Source organism: Triturus cristatus, chromosome 1_2 (genome assembly GCF_964204655.1).
Source record: "Triturus cristatus chromosome 1_2, aTriCri1.1, whole genome shotgun sequence".
NCBI lineage: Eukaryota > Metazoa > Chordata > Amphibia > Caudata > Salamandridae > Triturus > Triturus cristatus.
The window spans coordinates 935,593,454-935,618,013 of record NC_140580.1 but is presented as its reverse complement, the minus strand read 5'-3'; the positions used below and the strand labels follow the sequence as shown (position 1 = coordinate 935,618,013).

At 43.1% G+C, this 24,560-nt stretch overlaps 1 protein-coding gene across 2 annotated transcripts in view; it reads left to right on the top strand.

Moving 5' to 3' along the window:
• MTOR (mechanistic target of rapamycin kinase) overlaps positions 1–24,560 on the top strand; it is a 1,008,697-nt gene that overhangs the window by 325,634 nt on the left and 658,503 nt on the right. For both annotated transcript variants that reach the window (XM_085609875.1, XM_085609873.1), the window contains 3 exons: positions 4,749–4,911; positions 5,587–5,679; positions 13,118–13,264. In XM_085609875.1, coding sequence (XP_085466001.1) covers positions 4,749–4,911; positions 5,587–5,679; positions 13,118–13,264 — 403 coding nt within the window. The remainder of the gene's footprint in view (positions 1–4,748; positions 4,912–5,586; positions 5,680–13,117; positions 13,265–24,560) is intronic.

The following is a 24,560-nucleotide window of genomic DNA, read 5'->3' as shown; positions in this document are numbered from 1 at the left end:
TTCAGCAGTTCCGGCTGTAGTTGTGTCTAAAATCCCTTTGAGAAATTGCATTGGGAAAATGCGTTTTGGAAACCTCTTGTTTTCTCGACCCTCGCTTGACGAATCATCCCGAAACTTTCCAGACAGCAACTGAAGTGAGTGGCCAGGAGGTTTTATACTTTTTTAAATATATTTATATATATATATATATATATATATTTGTTGCTGGCGACCACCAGTAAGTAAAATATATCAAATATATATATTGATTACCTACTAGAAGTCGCCAGTAGGAAGTTATAGTTAGGACCATGTTTCCATATGAAAAGGATTTTTTGAATTGCCTATATCTTTGGTGCTGTTAGACAAATCCTCCTGAAATTTTCCCCAAAAGGTGTGCTAGTTGATTCTTGTTGTGCATAGAAGGTTTCGGGGAGATCAGTCAAGCGGGGGCTGAGAAAGGGGGGGGGGTAAAAAAAGTGTGTTTCCCATGTTAATTCCCATTGTTGTTTTGAACAAGACTACAGCTCAAACTGCTGAACGGAATTACACAAAATTTAGCAGAAAGGTAGCTTTTGGCACACAGATTGTGCTTTTCGTTATTTATTGTAAATCAGTAGTCTTTGAGAAATCAAAAGAAATCCAAATTTGTATATTTACGATCGTGGATAATTTGTGAATAATGGCGAGCTCGTGCAGAGATCTGCAGAGCTTTGATAGGCTGCCAACACTTCAACCAGGAAGTGTTGGCAGCCATCTTGGGACACACAAAGAAAGGGATGAATACCATAACCCCCTAGGCTTGATCCTCGGGGCCAAAAAAAACATTTTTTCTTTGAAAAATTGCTGCAAATTTTCAGCAAAAAATAAAAACTAAATAAAACAAGTGCAGGCTCCCACGCTTGTTTTGAAAAGGGCTCCTGATGGGCATGCGGCGATTTTATAAAAAATGTAGGGAGGCACATGGGGGTCTCCTCCAAGGGCTTACTGTACCCCGGGGACCACCACCTCCCCAGGTCTTAAGAACAGTATAAGAGGGGGGCCTACAGTAATGAAAAATAGACAGAGGCCTCGCAGACCACCCCGGGGACCACCACCTCCCTGGGGCACATAACTTTTAAGAACAGGCAGGGGGCTCTGGGCAAAATACGGCCCCGGGGACCACCACCTCCAATACAAAGGTCAGAAACGAATGGAAAGAGGCAAAATAGATGTCAGAAACTAGCAGATAGAGGCAAAATCGCAGAAAGAGATCAGAAAGGAGCAGAGAGAGGCGAAATAGAGATCAGAAACAAGCGGAAAGAAGAACAATAAAGGCAAGCAATGAACAGAAAGAGGCAAAATAGAGATCAGAAACTAGCTAAAAGAGGCAAAATAGAGGTCACTAACACAGAAAGAGGCAAGATAAATGTCAGAAATGATCAGTTAGAGGCAAAATAAAGGTAAGCAACAAGCAGGAGGAGGCAACATAAAGGTCAGAAACAAGGCAGAAAACAAGCAAAATCCACTCAGACGCTCATGCACACACTCTTAGAATCACTCATACTCTTTCTCACCGACTCACAGTCCTGCTCAGAGACTCGTAGACCCACTCACAGACCCACTCAGAGACTCACACAACCACTCACAGACCTACTCCGACACTCATGCACTTACTCACAGACTGACTGACACGCAGGGAGGCACTTGCAAACCCATTCGGATGCTCTCACACCTACTCACAGACCTACTCAGACACTCACAGACCCACTCATGCACTCACACACCCACTCATGCACTCACTCACTCAAAGATTACAGGATACAGTTAGGAAATAACATAAAAAAAGTAGACATTCACTTACAAAAACCAAGGGTTATAGGAATTTTATAGTTGGGAAATACAATTTAAAAAACCTTAGAAATTCACTGAAAAAAACGGTTACAGGGAAATTGTAGTTAGGAGATAGGCTAAAAACAATCTTAGAAATTCACTTAAAAAAGCAAAGGTTTCAGCGACTTTATAGTTGGGCTCAGATTTTGCTTCTACGACACTGTAGAAATTCAGCAGTTATAGTCACCTCAGCCAACTATAACTTACGCTACCACAATGCACTGCTTATGACCTCACATATTACATCACTCATGACATGGTCAGTGACATCACTGTTAACATCACTGATGACATCATCCACAGAACCACTCAAACACCCAATCACACCCCGTACAACCTCTCATACACCCACTCATTTACCCACACAACCACTCATACCCATTCACAGACCCATACAAGTACTCACACAATCACTCACTCATCCATAGAGCCACTCATACATCTACGTTACTCATGCAGCCACTCACCAATATATCTACTCATACAACTAGTCACTCACCCATACAGACACTCGCACATACAGACACGCACACACTCACCCATACAGCTACTAGACACCCACTTATTCACCTTTACAGCCTTTCACTCACACCCAGTCACTCGCCCATACAACCACTCACCCACACAACCATTGGCATACCCATTCACACATACATACAAGCACTCACATGTCCGCACACATACATACAAACACTCACATGTCCGCTCACTCACCCATACAGCCATTCACACAGACACTTACTCCCCAATATAACCACTCACACCACCTCACTCAACCAAACACCCACTCACCCATTCAGCCACTTACACACCCTCTCACTCACTCATACTGCCATTCAGACACACATTCACTCACCCATAGTCACTCCCACTCCCACACATACAGCCACTCACACAGCTGCTTACTCACCTACACAGCTACTCACGCTCCCACGTATACACCCATACAGCCACTCGCACACAGATACACAGTCACTCACATAATATATGTTAGAAGTAGTATCACTCATTAGTAGTACACCTAGTATAGTAATTAAACTTTTGTAGTAGCTTAGCATATATGTTTAACACTCATAAACTCTTAGAAAACACACTCAGTGGATGATTTCATCTGTGATATCCTCAGTGATTTCATTGACCATGTCATGAGTGATGTAATGTGTGAGGTCATAAGCAGTGCATTGCGGGGCGTGAGTTATAGTTAGCTAAGGTAACTATAACTACCGAAATTTCTTTGGTTTTGTATGAGTGAAATCTGAGCCTAAATATAATATCCCTGTAACCTTTGGTTTTTATTTCTGTGAATATACATGCACACACGTACATACACACACAAATTAAAACAAAAAGGCTTACCAACTTACCTGGGAGTAGATTACTCCCAGTGTAAAGTACTACAATGTCTAGGTACTGCCGATGTATGATCATGATAAAATGACTCTTGAAGTAATACCTAATAATGTAATTACTGACATTCAAATAAACAGTATTTAGTTTGAGTCACTGAACTTTTAAAAGCTGTCCAAAAATACCCAAAGTTTCCCCCTATGATAGCATTGGTCATTGGCCTCTGTTCAAAATAAAACACATCGCAAAGGGAAGCTTAAAGTAGACCTAGTGTTTAATGCAAACTAGCAAGCAGCACATCAAAAAGGTTAAAGACAATTGTCTTTTCAGCTGACCCGCTATATCGCTAGAAAATGGTCAGTTGGAGCATAGAGCTAAAATTATTAGAAAATAAACCCAATATATATATGTTTCCTCTCAGTACAAGTCAATGATGCTTTTTCACATGACAGAAATTTGTTTCTCTCAGTAGAAACATATCTAATGTGCAGGTGTCAGGATCCCCCCCACCTCAAGGAAGTGCTGACCCTTTTGAGAGGAACATAATTTGTACAATACTAGCCTCATTATTTTCAGAAAGTCTTGAATTCACCTCCCAGGTTTGAATGTGTGGTTAGGCTGTTAGGAAATGTGCAAAGAACAACACTGAGTACTATGGCTACTGGGCCTACTAGGGTCACAAAACAATTAGCAAGAATGTTCAGTGTTCCAGGATGCCTTGAACAAATATAAAACGACATTCATATTTCATTCAAATAGTTGCTAGATTAAGGGCTGTGTGTCCAGTTTTAACATAGCATCATATGAGCATAACACAGAGAAGATTTTAAGTTTGTTTCACAACACCATGTTATTCAAATGTAGCGCCTCGCACATAAACACTGTTAAATTGTTTGAAGTACTAAGTCCTTTTCAGGTTTTTCTATTTTACCTGCCTTCTTTAACCTACTTGCAAATTAGTCCCTTCTCTTTATATAACTAAAATCTCTCACTGGATGTTTTGTTTAGCATGGTATATATACTGTTGTGATTTGAGTTACCAAGCACCTTTCTCTTCTTAGAGTAAGTCTTGACTGTTTATTACTCTCTAAATTCAGGTTCCTAAGGGGGCGAACTTGATAATCCAGATGACTGATCCTCTCACATAAATGACAGTACCCAAGACGGGGGCTGTCCAGTAACCACTGAACCCCAAAACTGATATCAGAGCCCTCGCACAGGGGAAATTGATCATTAGATGCTGGTGGCAATGAGCACATAGCTGGCATCAGACAATAGGAGCAGTCACTGGATGAAAATGTGTCATTATTTTCCTTTGAAAACAAAATGAGTGTTTTCTAATTATATGAAGTAGTGTTGATTTGGATAAAATGATTTATTGATTCTGGAAATGTGTTCAATCTCAAATTAAGCGAGGAATGGGAGTTGGCTTCGCAAAATGCTGCAGTTCTCATTTGAATGCTGTGGCATATTTTTAAAAGGTATGTCATTGTCTGTATGTAGTTTGCACTCATGTTTATGTTGTAATAATATGAGCTGTGTAATTTCAGAGCTGCTTTGGAGACTGTTGACAGGCTAACGGAATCGCTGGACTTCACAGATTATGCCTCACGAATTATCCATCCTATTGTTCGGACGCTGGATGTCTCTGTTGAGCTGCGTCCAATGGCCATGGACACCTTATCTTCGCTGGTCTTTCAGCTTGGGAAGAAGGTATGCTAGACTTGAAAATCCTGCTCTTTGAGGTCTGGCCAGAGAGAGCTGCTAATCGGGGGATAATGGCTGATACTGAATCGGAGAAAGCAGAAAATTGTTCTGTTTTTATTCTTATCTCTCATTGCCTCCCTCCCCTGAATCACTCTTTGCTCACAACACTGTACCCCTCACAGCCTCCCGCTGTTATCCCCATTTCCTATTCTCTCGCCATGCCTCTTCCTTCTCAACTATGATTGCCCTCACATAACGAGAAAAATGTTGTGAATGGGGGAAGGCAAATTTGTTTTAGAACACCCTACTTTTTCAAACAGTCTTAAGTTTCTCTTTCAGTCTATCAAACATATCTCCTCTTATGGAAAACTTGGAAGTAGTTCTTCTTCACTCACAAGATTCTATCTCCACAAGCACACCCAGAGTTTCAAAGATAACTAGGCAGAAAAGTGCTATATTAAATCACTCAATGACTCACTCAATGACTCACTCACCCAGCCCCTCACTCGCCTTGCCTCATGATATTGAAGATGTCGTACCTATTCCCATAGCTTTCTTCCCTGACTTATTCTACTCTAATTTTTTTCTAATCCCCCTTTCCCTCCTCTCTTTTTCTGCATTGTCTATGAACAATTTTGCATTGTGGAAATATGCTTACATTATCTTTTATTTTTTCTTCAGTATCAAATATTCATACCCATGGTGAACAAGGTTTTGGTGCGCCATAAAATAAGCCACCAGCGTTACGAGGTGCTCATCTGCCGAATTCTCAAGGTGAGTTATCTTGTGTCATGTTGTAACAATGTTTTGCAGGTGTGTGCAGTGTGGCTGCATCTTTAAGGGGAGATAAGCTAGTGCTCAGGGATATAGCAGTCACACAGCATAATTACAGTGCATTTACAAGATAACGAACATACATCCAAACAAGCCTATTTTTGCAGCGTGAATCTTTTCTGGATTCACATGCTGTGCATTATTCCGCCATCTAGTGGTTGGGTTCGGAATTGTTGAATTTCTTCTTTTTTTTTTGTGGGCGTCGTCATACCACCATTTAGTGTCCTCCTGTGACGTTGACGTGCTTCCTCTGGAAGCTCCCACCTTTGGTCGCCATCTTCAGATTCTTTTTTTCCGCTGTTGGGTCTGGATCGTTACGGAAGGAGCTCCAGAGATTTGGAGAGAAGAATCTACGAAATTAGTTGAAACGTACACAAAAACAGCGATAAAAGTATTTTCGACGTACCGGACTACTATCCAACAAGCCGTAGTGAGCCGAAATGGAGAAAAAGCGGAATTTCGACGACTAGAAGAATGCACATGCAGGGGGCTCCCTTTGCGCGATCATGGACAAGACACCTTTCAAGTTTTGCACAAATTGTCATCATAAGTACGCTCAAAAAGATCACATCCAGTCTGCAACCTTTGCCTGTCGCTGGATCACTGAAGTGAAGGTTGCAACGTGTGCTCGGCCATTACCCCAAAGACCTTGAGGGTAAGAGAGAGACAGAGAAGGGCCAACTTCAACATGCAGGGCCAGGGGCCGCCATCATCGCTTCGAGTTCTGGGCCTTTCCAGTGAAGAGGAGGACAACGTCGCAGAAGGCCCGGAAGTCGATGAGGACACTGACGTCCCAGTCGTAAAGATTGAGAAGAAGACTTCGAAGGAGGTAAGAGAGACGTCGACCTCGAAAAAACTTGATGAGACACGAAAATATGTCTCTAAGAACTCTAAAGGAGCTTTGTGTCGAAACATTCGACGACCGCAGCCGCCTCCAAAGAGAAACAGACCGTCGGATCCTTGGACAAGGACTCTGTGACGGCGAAAGATCGAAGACATTGAAAGACGCACACGAGAAAGACGCCTCAATGTCTAAACGAGAGAAACCGAAAAAGCCTTCGACGATAGCATCGTCAAACACGATAAGAAGGGCTGAGGGTCTCGACACCGAAACACACGCATCGGAGATCGAGAAAAAGAAGAGGAGGCTAGAGGCTGAGATGGCAAATATTTTCAATGCAAAAAGGAATTTGACAACAGCTTGAAGCAATTCAAGATACCACCGAAAGCATCCACCGAAGCAGAGAAATCGGCATAGGAATTACAGCCACTAACAATTCCTGAACGGCTAGATGAAGAAGAGGAATTCTTCGAGGAGTAAGGAGATGATGAGGCACTAACGTGTTAGGTCGGCAACCTCGGAACCTCAAGACCTACAATGGCAGGATCTCAACGCCGAATCACCAGAGGAGGCGATGGACACCTATCCTTCGAGGCCTTTGCCACCAGATGACATTGGGATTTACAACCAATTCATAAAAAGAGCTGCAGACACATATGGGGTACAACTTGAAGAGGAAAAGCCACAATCATGCTTTTCTACTGGAAACTTTGCTGCCTACCTAATCCAGAAGCCAGTTTCTACCCATGCTACCAAGTGTACTGGACCAAGGGAAGGAGGCATTTAAAGCGCCTGCCACTTGCAAGGCAGTCACACCAAGGGGTGAGAAGACATATAAACATTCTTCAAAAGGCCCACTGTACATCAAGGGGTCGGTGCCAGCTGACTTAATCATTACATCTACAGCAAGGAAAAGGGCTAATGTACCAACCAATGTTGGACCACCACCAGACAAGGAGAGCAAAAGGATGGACCATATGGGGAGAGAGGTCGAAAGGAGTGCAGCAATTCAGTGGTGCATTGCAAACTCAAATGCATTAATAAACAGACATGCATATCAGCATTGAGAAGAGGTAGGAGAACTACTAAAACACCTACCTGAACAGTTCCAGGAATGGGCAAACCACTTCGTGGAAGAGGGAAAGAACATGACAAACACATGTTTGAAACCTGCTCTAGACGCAGGAGACACATCTAGCAGACAGATGATGATCGGCATTAACAAGAGAAGACCTGCATGGCTGAGAATATTAGGTTTCAAACCAGAAGTGCAAAATCATATACTGAACTCACCGTTCAATGGGGAACAACTGTTTGGTAGCATTGTAGATGTAAAGCTGAATCAACGGAAAAAAGACAAGGAAACAGAAAGGTCTGTGGGCGCACTGCAATTTAGAGGCATGTTTAGGGGCACACCCTCAAGGAGACCATCTGGAAGAGGTAATCATCAAACCACAGCCTCACACCAAACATATCAGCAAACTTACCAAGGGGTAAGCCAGGTCCAGCAACAAGGACAGCAGCAAAATTGGCAGTTCCAACAGGGAAGACAATCCTTTTGAGGGTGCCCTCAGGGTAGAGGACAAACACAACGAGAGGGACCGCAAACCACACCATAGTGACTGCTTTTCAAAAGTGGGCCACTCACCAAAAACATCACTGAATGGAAACCCAAAGACACTATAACGGAAAATACTTCATCCTCTAAACAAACAGATCCTCCAACATACTACACCAGTAGGAGGCAGGTTAAAATACTTTCTCCTCAAATGGACAGAAATCACTTCAGACAAATGGATATTAAAAACAATACAGTCCGGTTATTGCATAGAACTGACAAAGCAACCTCTACACACAAAAACAAACAAAAAGAGACATTCGGAGAAAGGGGTATCCCAATTACTCCAGGAGGTGCAAGAACTAACATCGAAAGAGGTCATAGAACAAGTACGACAAAGGGAAAGAAACTACGGCGTTTACTCAGCGTACTTCCTAATTCCAAAAGTAGATTGCGTCCAATACTAGACCTAAGGTTTCTCAACAAATTCATAGAAACTCAAAGATTCAAAATGAGAAAGTTGCATTGCAAGAGGTGATACCTCAATGCAAAAAGGAGACTACATGGCAACCATACACTGAAAGGTTGCATACTTGCACATTCCAATGAACATAAAACACAAAATTCTATTACGATTTATGGTCAACAAAATACACTACCAATTCAAACTGCTGGCATTCAGGCTGAAATCAGTACCAAGAGTTTTCACAAAATGCCTAGCGACAGTAGCCGCTCATCTAAGAAGGCAGGGGATTCATGTATACCCCTACCTGGACGGTTGGTTAATAAGAGCAACCTCATTCAGTCTCTGCAAACAGCATATACAACAAGTGATAGAGACACTAGTTCATCTCGGATTTTCAATACACTGGGACAAGTCGTGGCCAAAACAACAGAAGGTGTTCTTAGGAGCAAGAATCAATACTATAAGAGGGAAGGTGTACCTAAGCAAGTAGTGAACATTGGCACTGCTGCAGGAGACACATCTGTACCGGAAGGGGCAAGCTCTCACAGTGAGGACAGTGGAAACATTTTTGGGGAATGATGGCTTCATGCTTTCAGTTAATCCCCAACATTCGCTTGCACATGAGGCCGTTCTAAGAATGGCTACAAGAGCAATGGTCACAAGCAACAAGGAGTTGGGAGGATTTAGTGGCTGTCACGCAAACAGTTCATCAGGAGATGGCATGGTGGACAAAAACAAACATAGTACAGGTAAGATCTTTCACACTACCAACTCCAACAGTAACCATAACGACAGATGCTTCCCAGAGAGGATGGGGAGCACATATGAACAGCCTCAAAGTAAGAGGGTTGAGGACACAGGAGGATGCGGTAAATGCAGCAATTTCCTGGAGATTAAAATGGTGTACTTACGCTGAAAAGCCTTTCAGAAGGAGCTTTACGGAAAGAAAGTGTTAATACAGACAGACAACACAGCCACCATGTTTTACAAAAACAAGCAAGGAACACAGTCTTTAGCACTGTCAGCAACTATGGAAATGGGCAATCCCAAGGAATATAGACATAATTGCGGTACACTTGCCAGGAAATGACAATGTAGAGACCGACAGACTGAGCAGGCAGACGTCTGCATCCCACAAATGGGAACTGAATCTGAAGTACACAAGATATTCAGGAAGTGGGGGACCCCGCAAATCGAACTATTTGCAACTCACCACAATGAAAAATGCCAACCCTTCGCATCCAGACTACAGTGCAAGCAGTCCCTAGGGATTGAGCTACGGATAGACTGGTCAGGGATATTTTCTCACGCTTTTCCCCCAAAACCTCTTCTCCACAAGGTGATCAACAAATGCAAGATCAGCCACATGACAATGATCCTCATTGCACCACAATGGGCCAGAAAAACATGGTCCTCGAAGATAATGGAGATTACACAGGGAACAGTGCACAGGCTTCCAAAAAGAAAAGACCTATTAACAATGCAAAACGGAAGGGTACTTCACCCAGAACCAGAAAGCCTAAGCCTAGCCGCATGGCTCCTGAGGACTTCAAGAGTTTGCACACCTCAAACTGCCAGAAAGTACAATAGCAGTACTAAGAGAAGCACGAAAACAAACAACAAGAAAATGATACACAGCAAAATGAAGAGATCACAAGCGAAACAACAGTTCTAAAATACCTAATGCATTTACTACAAAGTAATCTAAGCTACACATCATTAAGGGTACACTTCGCAGCAATTGTAACCTATACAGGAGGAGACACAGGGAAAGGTTTTTTCACTTCTCACGTTATCAAAAGGTTCCTAAAAGGAGCTAAAAGAATAGCACCACCAAGAAGGGTTCCAGCTCTCACATGGAACTTAAATATTGTACTGGCTCAAATGATGAAGGAACCATTCGAACCACTACACAGAGCAATGCCACAAAAGCTCACACTAAAAACAAAATTTTTAGTGGCAATTACATCTCTACGTTGGGTTAGTGAATTACAAGCACTAACACTAAAGGAACCCTACTTCCAAATACATAATGACAGAATTGTCATGAGAACAGATCCACACTTCATGACAAAGGTGGTATCAAAATTCCACATAGCCAAAAAATACAGATTCCAAGTTTCTTCTTAAAACAAAAGCCGAAAAAGCTTCGCACACTCTTGACGCTAGAAGAGCAGTCATGTATTACATTGAAAGAACAAAGGAATACAGGAAAACAAAGCAATTCTTTGTATCTTTTGCTAACAGCTTCCTGGGACGACCTGTTACTAAGAACGCCATCGCAAGATGGATTGCTCAAGCCTTACAGGTATGCCACAAATAAGCAGGACAAACCTTACAAGAAGCACCAAGGGCTCACTCAACAAGGAAAAAAGGAGCAACAGTCGCATTTCTAGCGACTACTCCAATTCAAGACATTTGCTGCGCTGCTACATGGTCTTCAGCGCACACGTTCACAAAACATTCTTTTGTGGGCATTCGGATGAATAAAGAAGCACAAGTGGGACAAAACGTATTACAACATATATTTACAAATCAGCGCTCATCTTCCACCCAGCCACCACAAGACTAGCAACCCGCTAAAAAATCTATGCACAGCATGTGAATCCAGGAAAGATTCACGCTGCAAAACGTATAGTTTCTTACCCGTCAGTGTAGTTTTGCAGCTTAATGAATTTTCTGGATTCACTAGTGAACCCACCCTCTTCCACCAAAAAGATGAGACAGGAGGAAAACAAACAAAACAAATAATCCGAAGATGGCGACCAAAGGTGGGAGCTTCTGGAGGAAGCACGTCAACGTCACAGAAGAACACCAAATGGTGGTATGTCGATGCCCAACAACAACAAAAAAAGAAGAAATACAACAATTCCGGACCCAGCCATTAGATGGTGGAAAAATGCGCAGCATGTGAATCCCGAAAATTCTTCAAGCTGCAAAACTACACCGACAGGTAAGAAACTATACGTTACTCATATTAGTAAAGGTGTTTTAACCTGGGACAAAATGAAAAGATTGGGTGAAATGTGGTGTACTCCCAGTAAATGTAGGTTGAATGGATTTTTATAACAATACATTTTCGTTTTAGGCTACGCTGGAAATCCAGGCAGGTCAACAGAGAATGCAAAAATGTTCAATAATTCTTTTCAGTGTTCTTGGGGATTTTTGAGTGCGACCAAGACCAGTGAGCAAGACTACTTGAATTGCGGTTCTGAAGTTAGTGCCTGTTGGTAAGCCTTGAGTCTGGAGTTCAAATCACTCCAGTGGGTGCTGGCTGAAGATACAGTAGGAAGTGCCTTCACCACACAAATCAAGTTCATGTACTACAAGGCACTGTAGAAAAACGAAATATATGGATTTCTTCCTTTAATCTTCCAGTTGGAGTTGGCTGTAATTTTAAATTCCAATGATATTTCCATTTTGTCAAACCTTTTGAGCTGCCAAGTGATTCAGAGTATTTTCCACTTCCTGTAGGCTGTATGGTAAAATCTACACTGAAAGAATACAAACTATAGACTGCTAAAACATTTGTGGCATATAAATACTCAAATTACTATCCCCTATATTTATATGAATCCAAAGGTCTATTGAAATAAAAGTTAAGAGAATGTTACCCTTGTTCACTTGTCAGTTCGGATGGCAGAATATGTTTTAAGCCAATCAATTTAAGGGTCTGAAAGTTAATTGTTTTAATTCATAGCAGGTTGTGTCATATTGTCACAATATAACTCTCCCCCTCTACGCTGTATTGAAGCTTTTTGAGGGGTGACAACATCCCAGAGAGGAAGTGAGCTAAATCCCGAGAGCACCACTTGGCTGGGTCATATGTTTCTGGTTTCCATACCTTGAGAAAAAGTATTATATGAAGGGGCTACCACTGTTTTTGGTAGGCTTGACTTGAGTTCTCTCAGGAGGCAGTATGTAGTGAAGAGAAAGCTTTAGACCAGCCAAATGTAAAATCGGAATCCATGGGTATGGTTTCTCTTAGTCAGTTTTCCAGTGGATATTATTCTGGAGAAAGTGCAAGTGTTAGGGAGACTGAATGTTCGAAAGAGGCTAGTGTTTGTGACACAGGCTGCATTTATTTAAGGGCATGAGAGACTGCAGATACTGTTGTATTTGTCATGTGAAAGTTAGGGACAGATAAAGGATAAAGTCTCACTTGCGAACAACAGAGTATGGATTCGAAACAAGGCCTCCTGTATAGCCACAGCATTGCTAAACTACTGGGAGAATAAAACAACATGGATCTGACTGCAGGCACGTTATACATCTAGAAATTGAAGATTGTGAGATCATATGTTTCAGGGACAATAGCTATGACCAAAAAGAGCATGCTTTCCGGGTATCAGCAGCTGTTAATTATATATGTATATATATATAATGTTGTCTAATTGTGGCTCCCAGATATGGTATATGTTGGTGTGAGAGAGTTTTGGCATTAAACACTATATTGCGCTTTGGCTCATCTGCCCCTGCAGGGCTCACTGATGAATCTGCCCTATTCTTTCAGGGGTACACTCTTGCAGATGAGGAGGAAGATCCTCTGATCTATCAACACAGAGTACTGAAGGGCAATTTGGGGGAGTCGTTGAATAGTAATCCTTTGGACTCTGGGCCTATGAAAAAACTGCATGTCAGCACTGCCAACCTCCAGAGGGTGAGTAAATATCCATACACACAGAGCCTGCTCTGCACATCAAATCATAGCCACCGGACACCCAAACCTAGCCACTGCTCACTTCACCATGGCTACCAGGGCCTTCACCTTAACCAGCTGAAACCTCATGTAGCCAGCATAGGACACACCAATCCGCTTAACTAATATCCCAAGGTCATCCATCAGAAACCCTGTCCCCTAATGAGATCATCGTCAACCATAACCAAAGGTCACCCTAGCCATTACCACTGATCATCCCTTGCCACCAGCGTCTACCATTAGATAGCAGAGTCTGTCATTAAACACCAGGAACCACTAATGAAGACTGTGTGAACCACCTTAGGTTTGCCAGTCTCCAGGCACAAATGCCAGCCCCTGAACAACACTACCAGAGACCAGATGCCAACAACAAGAGATATTCCCCGACACCAGAGAACAAAACAGTCATAAAAGAACACTACCAAAGGCCAACCCCGACCACTAGATTCAGAACTCGAACATTCTGATGAATATTTCTAACTTCAAATTAATTGTCTTAGAATATCCCCCAGGCTGGATTTACTTCAATAGTGTTATTGTGTGCCGATATGTTGTGTCCTGCAGCTCCGCACAGGCTCTATATGTCCTGAAGGTCACAGAGTGGTGCCGCATGTAAGTGCCACACCTGCATGGTGACATCAGTTCTTTTATTTATGCCTTTTTGCGTGGATCCAGGTCTCTGCTCCCCCTTTTTCTGGTCTTCCATCAATTTCCATATTTTAACCCAGACTGTGTGCTAGGGAACTGTGTCCTCACTGGAAACCACAGGCCTTAAGCTGTGCAGAGACTGCCACATGCAGGTGTCCGTCACGGGCCCCTACGAGGTATTCCTTTGGTTCTTAGGCACTGTTCACAACTCCAAGTTATGTGACCAATGGCCCTAATACACCCAAAGATGATTCAAGACTGGGAGGTGAAGCTATACATTGCTGAGCATAAGAAGTTGCAGTCCTCCACAGGTCCCACTCCTTTTTAGGTCTCGCCTGAGCCAGCGCGCATGCGCTGTTCTGCAAGACATTTAGTTAGGGCTTTTAAATTCCAAACACACGCCCGTGCGTGTGCTTTTTTTTTATCACTTGCTATTGGGCTTTGTGTGCTGTCTTTCTATGAAAGACAGCACGCAATTGGCCCAAGGCGGGTGCATGTCCCGCCTTCTGTGTCCTGTTGCCTAGTGTCCTCGGGAGCGAGCAGCAGTGCGGCCGGGTGCCAGCTGCATACCACACATTCCTTTCGCGGCCGCGTGGCTTCGCTTGTTTCAATTATACCTTCTCGTCCTTTTCACTGCTCCCTGCCCTGTGAATGACGTGCGCGCACCCGCTTGTTATATCTTTCTGACTTAGACTCTTTTGAGTTTATTTCACTTTCCTGTTGAAATAATGTGATGTTTAAGTAGAGATGATCGGCTGTGAGATAATAAGAGCATCTGAAATTTACAAACAAAAGGAATAGTAACAATGAAGACATATTTGCTCCTGCATTCTGTCAGAGTGGCAAGTCCCTGCTTCCCTCGGATTCTGACTACATAACATGCTTCCTGTTTACATTGTTTCTCTTAAAATTTGTGCGAGTAGGTGGTCTAGCCCTCTCACCTTCGACTTCTTCACTTGTGAGCACATGCAGGTGGTTTCCACGTCACCTTAAGTGCTAGGAATGTCGGTCTTCGATCTTGCTAGTTGGCAGCAGCTCGTCATTTCCCAAGCCACTGGCGGGACTGAGTAATTAGGCATTGTTTTCAGTTTCAAGTTGATGCCAAGTTCTCAGAGTGGTAAGGTTAATGTTTTTTTAATGCATTCGAACACACATCGACAAAGCAAAAAGTTGTGTTTTTTGTGTGTTTAGAAATGTTTCCGAAGCATTAGCAAGGTTTAAAAGACTGAAAAAAATGCCCAACAGCAGCAGCCAATTTCTTTTCAAACAAATCCTTCCTTAAACACTTTTGCCCACATGTATGACAAGACACATGTAAGATAGAGTTTACGGAGCAGCAGCGCAACCTCGATTTGCACATAGGAAAAAGGCACCAGGCTAGTAGCAACAGTGTATCTGTCTTCGTACAGACAACATAGGAACTGCACAGCACGACCAAGTGCCTGTTTTCTTCAAATAAAGCACCTACAAACGATACAGCAACAATGCAAACCTCTCAAATGCACAAGTAAGAGGTACATCACGACATCACAAGATAAATGGGAGAGAGCTGCTCAGCAACTAAAACCACACATGCTGCGAGCACAGTGAACCAGACGGGAAGGCAGTGAACATTCTGTAAAATGAAAGGATGGCCACTCTTTGTTTCATGTCATCCTCTTCATTGCTGTGAAGAGACCATCTTCCCAGTGCCAACTATTCCAGCAGCTGTTGCACTACTCCATGATCACTGCAACAATGGATGGGCTCTTTTGCAAAGCAAAGGAAGTTAGGGAAGAATGTGTGATGTGGTTTGTCATTTCCAGCCCAAGGGCAAAAATTCTATGTTTTTCCTCTGACGGGACTAATACATGCTGCCAATTCAATATTAAAATGTTGGTAATTTATAAAGCACAGGTTGTATTCTCCTGAAGTATGCAATCACCAAATAATTTAATCCATTTTACTTCCCTGCCATCTACTCCTTGACTTCCGTTGTACAGCGGTTCAGAATAGCAGCATTCTAGGTATGAATCACAGAAACTTTTCACGTAAATAAAACGATGTAAGAACTTTTCAGATATTGATCCCCACAGGTGTTGGACATGATGGGGGTCAGAGATGGCCTTATTCTAAATGAAGCAAGAATATAATATTTTTATCTCTAAGAATTGCAACACGCAAAACACATCCACTTAAAAAATTACACATACTTAATCAAGGCAAATTTGTGAAGTAAAACAAAAGAAAATTGGATGTTAACACAAAGCGATGCTGAATGTTAGTTACCCATGTTGGATAGTGCTGACATCCCTCAGACAGACCATATGCTATATAGGTAGCCACAGTGTGGTTATTTAATTCATCACACATTCTGAGCTCCTTTCTGTAAATAAAAAAGGCAGTTTTCACTGCACTTTTCTCGAAGGAGTAACAGCCAATGGGGTTAGACCGGATTGATACATCAAACACTAATTTAACAAGCATTGGCATAGCCAATAGGTCTCGCCTTTGAGAGCGTATAAGTATTTAATTATGCAGCATAATATACTTGGTGCAACATCAACTGTTGTATGGCTAAACACTTATAATGTCCCAATGGCAAGACCTATTGGCTATGCCAGTGCTTGTTAAATTTGTGTTCCCAGTCCAGGGCACAAGACCATTTCCACTAACACTCCAACCCCCGCCAACAATCTAAGGGAAGTGAATCTAAGTTGAAGTCAGAATCCAAGTGAAAGCTGAGTGGAACTCGACCCCATCCCTCCCACTCTGGTTTCAAAGAGAAGGCACCAGGACATCAAGAACTGAGCTGCTCTCCTTCAAGATCCCTGGCCACATATCCCAGTTGGTCCCACCGTCCGCTGAGTTCCCCGGACCAAAACAGATAGAGGCCTTTAACGTGATTGCAGATCTTTTAGTGCTCTTCCAGCTCCATATAGTGCCTTTGGGCCCCAGGGAGCCACAGGAGCCTCCATTCAGGATACTGTCAATCCTCCCCGATGCAGTTTGTCCCCACGCAACCTGTTACCGGGCCACTATGCACCCCGGTACGACTTCTACACCAGCCTCCAATATTTTCAATTGTTTCTGTTGCATCGAATTCGATTTTAACTCCAATGGCACTGATAGAAGACCAGGTGCCAACTCCTATGTCAGACCCTGAACCGATGTCAGCCCGAGCTTGACCGTTGTCTTGCTATGAGATCACAAAAGAGCAACCGGTTGTTATTCAGCCTGACTCTGGTCTGACACCTGTACTAAAAGCAGAGTTCCATTCTCTTTTGGTTTTGACTCTGATTCTATACCAGAAGATACTGATGATGATGGGAAAGGGGATGGCTTGCTTCCCCCTCATAGTGATGATGCCTTGTATCTTGACATAAAAAATGCCAGTGGGCTTGACACCTTCCCCTGAAATGAAGCTTGAGTTGCTACGTGAACCACCAGTGGAGGAAAGTGACTCATTTGCAGTGGTGGTTTGAAGGGCATCTGAGGTACTAGAATTGCTGCTACCCTCTACTGAGACTAAGACAAATGTTCTGATGGAGATTTTCCATCCTGGGACAGCAACTCTCAGCCCCTACTCCGATTCAATGAAGTCCTTACAGATGCCTTGATGGCTACATGATTGAAGCCCATATTCTTGTATGCCTATAAGGCTGTCCTAGGGGTTCCAAACTCCCTCCCTAGTCACCACACTTCAGAAAGACTTATTGTGCACGTGTTTCCAACCAATCTCCCAGATAGAGAATCCAAATAGATTGATGCTGTTAGCAAAGTAATGTTTTCTTCTGTCAGCTTGCATCCGTGGTTTGCTTCTTAAGTCGCTACATGCATGCCTTATGGGATGTTGCCAATAGTTTTATAGGACTTTTGGGTCTCCCTGGCTCAGACTATCCATGATGGGAACAATGCTGCAAAACAAAACATTCAAGCAAGCATAGACAACACTGTTTGTTTTAGCAAAGCTGTTAGTGCCAGTGTCATGCTTCACAGGTACGGCTGGATAAGGTCCACCAGCTTTTCTGACGATGTGCAGGCACCACTGATGGACAGGTCTTTTGATGGTTGTAAGAAATTGGATTATTAGTTAAGGGTGTTAAGTGCCCATCTCAAACAATAACTGCAATCCTTGTCAGGGTCATCCTCTAAAGTCACTAAATAAACCTGAGCTCAACCTCGATAGCTATGGCACAGAGCAGACAGGCTTAATTAACTTAGAGGCAATGTGTACAGTATTTATGCATTACGGAAACTGTAATAAATTTGAAATGCAAAACAGTAAAAAAAAAAAATCCAAAAACAGATTTGGAAAATGGAAACAAAATGACACGTAAATGACAGAAATCCAATAAGGGAAACTGGAGATATGAATTTTGGAAGTTTTAAGTAGAAATAGTTCCAAGACCAAAGATAATCTCTGGTCAGAATACGATATAAAAAAGAGAGGGACCCTTGGTATACCCAAAGGACTAGGGTTCAAACAAGAACTTTCCAACAAAAAATAGTTTTTATACTGAACGGATTTCAATGTTCCTATTGTGATTTGCTTAATTAAATGGTTTTTTATTATGTAACGTTTTGAAAAACCCTTTGTTTTAATAAATTCAATCGCTATTGCATTTTCTGAAGGTTTTTGTGCCAATATTTAGCGGACCTAATAGCTTGGATGTGGTGGGTATGATTGAACTTGTGAGCGTGTGATCGAAATCAAAATTGTGAATTTGAGTTTAGAGACACAAAAAAGATTTCTCCCAGAGGACGCTTTTGTTGAAAAGTTGTGGTCAGAATACAACCGGACTTAGCAGTAAATTTAACTCTGACTGCGATGAAGTGCGGGTTCGGATATACTAGCCAAGTTTGTCCTATTTAAAGATTTTACCTTCTGACTTTAGTCCTTTAAGTCTCAATCCTCCACAGGAGCACCCAGGACCTCAGGGTAGGCATGAAGAGACTCACAGGGTGGCAGGCAGAGGCCAACAGGAGGGGCCAATCCATGTCCAGTTGCCACAGGTCAGCTGGGCAGTTGCAGAAAAAGGCCTCTTGTAACTTGTTGTGTCCATGTAGCTTTGATAGAGGTCAGCCTTATGACTCTTAGACTCCACTCTTTGTCTTGGGTACAAGAGGGATATCATATCCAGTCTTCTAGGCTCTTTTCAAGCCTCAGACATCAGATCCAGTCCTCTTCTGAGCTTCCATGGGTCCAGGAGTGTTCTGAAGGTGCGGCCTGGAAGTGTCACATGTATGCCTAGCACAAGCGAATAGGTGGGCATGACCTCTGGGCACGCCCTAACCAATGAGGTAATGGTTCCCTGGGCAAACCCTACCCACTCTTGGCATTTTCAAGATGGTCGACACTTAACTTGGGCTTTGTGGGCCGTGTGTGGGGGGAGTGTACTAAGGCAATCCCAACATCTAACACCAAAATCCAGTTTGGATTATCTCAAGCGACACCGCTATTTGCATGCTTCTCAATCGATTTTTCACCTAGGCCATAGCAAGGGGTCCGCCCTCCTTAAGGTGGTGGAATAGCTAAAAGCCACCCTTGATCTTGGCTAAACTGCACCCACGATTCTTTTGGACTTGAGTGCAGCCTTTGACATTGTATCCCATTGGGTGCTACTCAGGAGATTAGAAGAGTGCGGGATATCAGGCGTGGCTTTGAGTTGGTTTGCTTCCTTCTTGGCTGATCGCTCATTCCAGGCTTTGTCTAAACCCTGTGCCTCATCTCTAAGGATGATTTGTCACATCGTTTTCCAGGAGTCATTTTTGAGCCCCTTTCTCTTTAACATGTGTGTTCACCCTATAGCAGACATAGTGGAAGCGTTTGGTTTTTCCATAGTTTCTTATGCTGATGACAATCAGATTATCATTAGACTGTCCCCTGGTGATGGCAACCACCTGTCTCAGCCTAAGAACAGCTAACAATCGGTGGCCAAGTGAATGGGCAAAAATTGCTTAAAATGAAATGCCACCCAGACGGAAATTCTGATTATCAGCAGTCAGCCCACTCTTTGGGGGACTCAGTGGTGGTCAACTGAGTTCCTACTTCTGCAGTAAATCAATTGGGCATGTGGTTTGATAATCAACTCTAGTTTGATCATCAGATCAACACGGTGACAGCTTGTTGCCTTCTGAAATATCTAAGGACGCTTCTTTGGTCTCTCCCTACTAATACACAGAAAACTGTCATCCAGGCTTTGATTAGATCTTGCTTGTATTAGGGAAACATACTGTACCTGGGAGTCAATAATGCCCTTTTTCACTGATTACAAATTATTCAGAACTTTGTGGCCCATCTCTTGAGACGTCTGCCCAAGTACTTGCACATATACCCAACTTGGGTATCTCCACTGGCTCCTAGAGGGCAAGGCCATTCAGTATAAAACACTCTGCTTTGCTTACAGTGTCGTTGCTGGTGCAGGCCCAGTTTATTTCCACAGCTTGAGCTTACCGCATTGCCCTACTACAATTCTTTGCTCTTAGCGTCGCCACCTGGCTCCGGTTCTGCGTTTTAACCAGGCCAGGTCGGGCGGGCACACTTTCATGTATTTAGCTCCCAATCTATGGAACTCTTTCTCCTCAGTTGCAGTGCCGCCTAGTGGAGTGTGGCTTTCATCAACAACTTAAAATATGCCATTTTTAACTTTTTCTCTTCTTTGAAGATCTGAGGGATTGATGTTTTGGGTTTGTTTAGTGTTTGGAAGCCCTGGTTATGTATCTATGAGTTTTCATAAATCCTGTAAATAGAAATTGATGCAGGGCCTGAACCCACGACCCTCTCAGAGACAAAAGTGTTGCATAACAAAGCTGAGCTTGCAGCAACCAGTCAGTGGATACACACAATCTTTTTGCCATTCGATTTCACTTCTTTGAAGTGTGCCCCAAATGTTTTATGTAAATATAGCATAGCTGGCAAACAGGCTCTGCAATTGTAATGTCAAAAGAGGCCCACTGTGATTGGGGCATAACTGGTTGGGAAGACAACAGAAGGGCCCTGCCCAAGTGTTCGCTAACCTTTGTGTTCCAGGCAAGACCTCTTTGAAGTGCGCTCCAAGTGTCATGTATGAGCCCCATCAGACCTGTCAAGCAGGATGTGACGTTCAAGTAGCACATGACACTTTAATGTCAACCCTGCATATTCTGTCCTGTTCAGAGGGGTCATCTCTGTCTCTTCATGTCAGCCTGTTTTGCTCCTGGGAACAAATTCACACCTATTTAAATTCTAATTATTGGCTGGCCAAAGTGGAAGAACAAAATGCATGTTTAGCCTCCAGGGACTTCCGTCAGGGCCTAAGGTACCTTTTTTTAAAGTTACATTTCTGTAATATTTAGGACAAATCTGACTTCACCATTGAATTGGATTTTTAACAACTATTAACAATTGTTTTTCTATCTCGTCCTATTCCGAGATATAGGATTATTATTTAATATTGCATCCTAATGTTTTCGTGTGGAACAGTGAAACCCGATTCTGTGAAAATACCTTTGAGGGCATTTCCATTGGAAGGACATGTTTAACATTAAACCTTTACATAGTGTTGAATTATTTAAAAGGAAGTTTAGGCCTTTCAAAAGGAGTTATTCTGACAGGTCAAATTAGCAGTTAAAACCTGCACAGCCAGGCTACATGTGACAGACCTGTAGCCATTTTTGCATATTCATTGTGGTGAGTGGCACATTGGGTGTTTCAGCCCACTTGTGACATGTACCTTACTGGCCCTAGGAACACCTTCGTACCATATCAAGGAACTTATAGATAAGTTAAATATGCCAATTAGAAGTATACAAAAATTACCATGTTGAAAGAAGGAGTACAAGCCCTTTCCCTCTGGTTAGCAGGGGTAAAGTGCACAGAGTTCTGTAGCCAGCAATAATAGGGTTCAGCAAAAAAGCAAAGAAAAAATGGAGGTGACCTTGCAGTAAGGACAAATTTACAACAGTGGTTAACATCTCCGGAGAAGGCAGACTGTGCTGGAATGGTTTAAAGTCAGTAGCTCTACAGTGCATTCCTTGTGCTTATGACCCCTTTGAAATAATTCCCCCATCAGTTGTGCAAGTTTGGAGGCTAATCAGGGGCTATTCAGGAGTGGCTTGTAAACAACAGCAGCCTTTCCAACCCGTGGTACAGCAGACAGCCCAGTCCTTCCGGGTCCCTGGATGTGGCAACAACAAACATCGCACAAGACAGTAGGGGCATCATTCCTCCAATTCCTGCTCCTCTGCTACCAGAGGTACTAAGCTGCTTTAGTCAGCATTATATGATTCAAAACCAATCATTAGGGTGAAGAATTCATTATTTCCTCCCTGGTTGGAGATCCATCACGTCCAACAGATAGGTCTTACAGATTGTTCAAAGTAGTTAGGCCCTACCTTTCATTTCCCTCCCCACCACACTTCCCTCCCACACAGGAACAACTATTGTAGGAGCTTCTGTCAGTCCTCCTGCAGGAGATGCATCTCTTTTACCCCAAAGGTCCCATTAAATGGGTACCAGACTCATAGGCCTTTGATGGCTGTTATTCACGATATTGTCTCGTTCCGAAAAAGTACAGGGGCCCCAGACCTAGCCTGGACCTTTGGCCTCTAAATGCCTTCTTGCAGAAGGGCAAATTCAAAATGCTTCTGTATGCTCAGGTTCCAACTGCCCTGGACTCTTGGGCAGCATAGTAACCTTGGACTTGCAGGATATGTATTTTGTTGCGCCAGGACTGCAGTCCCACATTTTATCAGCGGTTGGAGGTTAGTCAGAAATGCTTTCAGTTGGCATGTTCCCCTCCATCGTCATCTCAGCCCCTATTGTGTTCACAAAAGAAATAACAGTTCCCATTTACGGAGGTCATGAGTTTCTGTATTCCCATAGCTTGACGACTGGTTGCTGAAGGCTGGCTTGACACATTCAGTCATACACTTCATCTGAACGACAACATGTTAACGCCTGTGGAGTTCCCCATAAAGGTCCAGTAGATCCAACTAAGACCAACTAATTCCCTCACAGACGTTTACATTCATTGGGGATATCCTGGATACAGTAAGGCTTTTCTTCCACCACAACCAGTGGGATGTTCAACATTTTCGGATTTGGTCTGAATTTTGGTAAGGATTACTGTGAGGCGTTTTAGCCTCGTGGATCCTCCTCAAAAGCAGCATCCGGTAGCACATGGTCCCTGCAATGGAACCTGGATTCCCGGTGATCAGGCTACCTCTTTGATCATCTAGGTCACAAAGTAGTGGTGGCTAATCAATCCCAATTTGTCCTTCATCAGATCGCTCTTCGTACCCCAATCAGAGCTCACATTGATAACAGATGCATCACTGCTGGGTTGTTGGGTCATTTATGGTAGATGGAGGTCAAAGGCTTCTTGTCTCAAGTGGAGATCCTGCTCCATATCAACCTTCTGGAGCATTTGGACATTTGTTTCGTTCTAAAGGTTTTCCTGAGATTCATCAGGTGGCGGCCGGTGCAGGTTGTCACCGAAAACACAACCCCCATGAGGTACAGTATTAAGCAGGGCAGGGCAGGGCGGGGTTCTGTGTCAAAAAGTCTTACATTTCTGGAGGACACTGGAGCAGCCGAACATATTTCTATTGGACAACCACTTAGTGGGGTCCTTTCAAGCCAGAGCAGATTAACTGAGTAGGCATTGTCCGGCAGATCATAACTGGTGGCTGCACTCCAAGGTAACACAGGGTGTATTGGGTCAGTGAGGAATGCCTAGGCTAGATCTATTGGCCACCTTCAATAATATGCAGTGTCAATGATTTTGCGCATTGAGTTTCCACAAGAACACTCATTAGGAAATATATTCCAGGTGCAATAGAACAATGCACCACTGTATGACTTTCTGGCATTATCTATCCTGCCCTGAGTTCTGAAGAAGATCAAGAATGACTCGGCTCCAGTCTTCCTAATTGTCTGCAACTGGGCCAGGAGACTTCCTGAGTATGAAGATTTGTCCTCCAATCCGTCTACCACTTTAAGAGAGCCTACTGTCTCAGGAACAGTGCAGTGTCCTTTGTCTGAGCCTCTGCAACTTACACGTCCATGCATGGAAATTGTGTGGCAGCAATTGGCTGCCTTTGAATTGCCATCTAAGGTGATCTAGATGTCATTGTCTATGGCTGCTGCCTGTATGCTGGATCAAGCTTGTTGTCAGCTGTGGTGCCCAAAATAATGACTTCTTACAGGCAAAGCTTTTGAACATTGTTTGTTTTGGCCCAGAAAAGCGTTACAGTGTGCATTGTAAAAGATTATTTGTTAGCTGTTTTGGCCTTTCTACGTTTGCTTCACCATTTGTCCTTTTTTAATTCTCCAGTTGTTTTTAGTGTATTTAAATGTAAGATATATGTGCCCTTTCAAACTGTTTGTGATGCCCCAGTGGGGCCTTAAGTTGATCTTGATGTTTCTTATATGTATACCCTTTGAGCATATGCATAGTTGCTCTCTGTGCCTTTTGAACCTGAAAGCTACCCTCTTTGTTGTGATTGTCAGCTCATCACACGAGTGAACTGCAGGCACGATAAGTGCAGCCATCCTGCACTATCACCTTTCTAGACCAATTGGTGCTGGTGACTCGGGCAACATTTTTATCAAAGAGTTTTTTACTCTCTTCCTCATTGTATAATC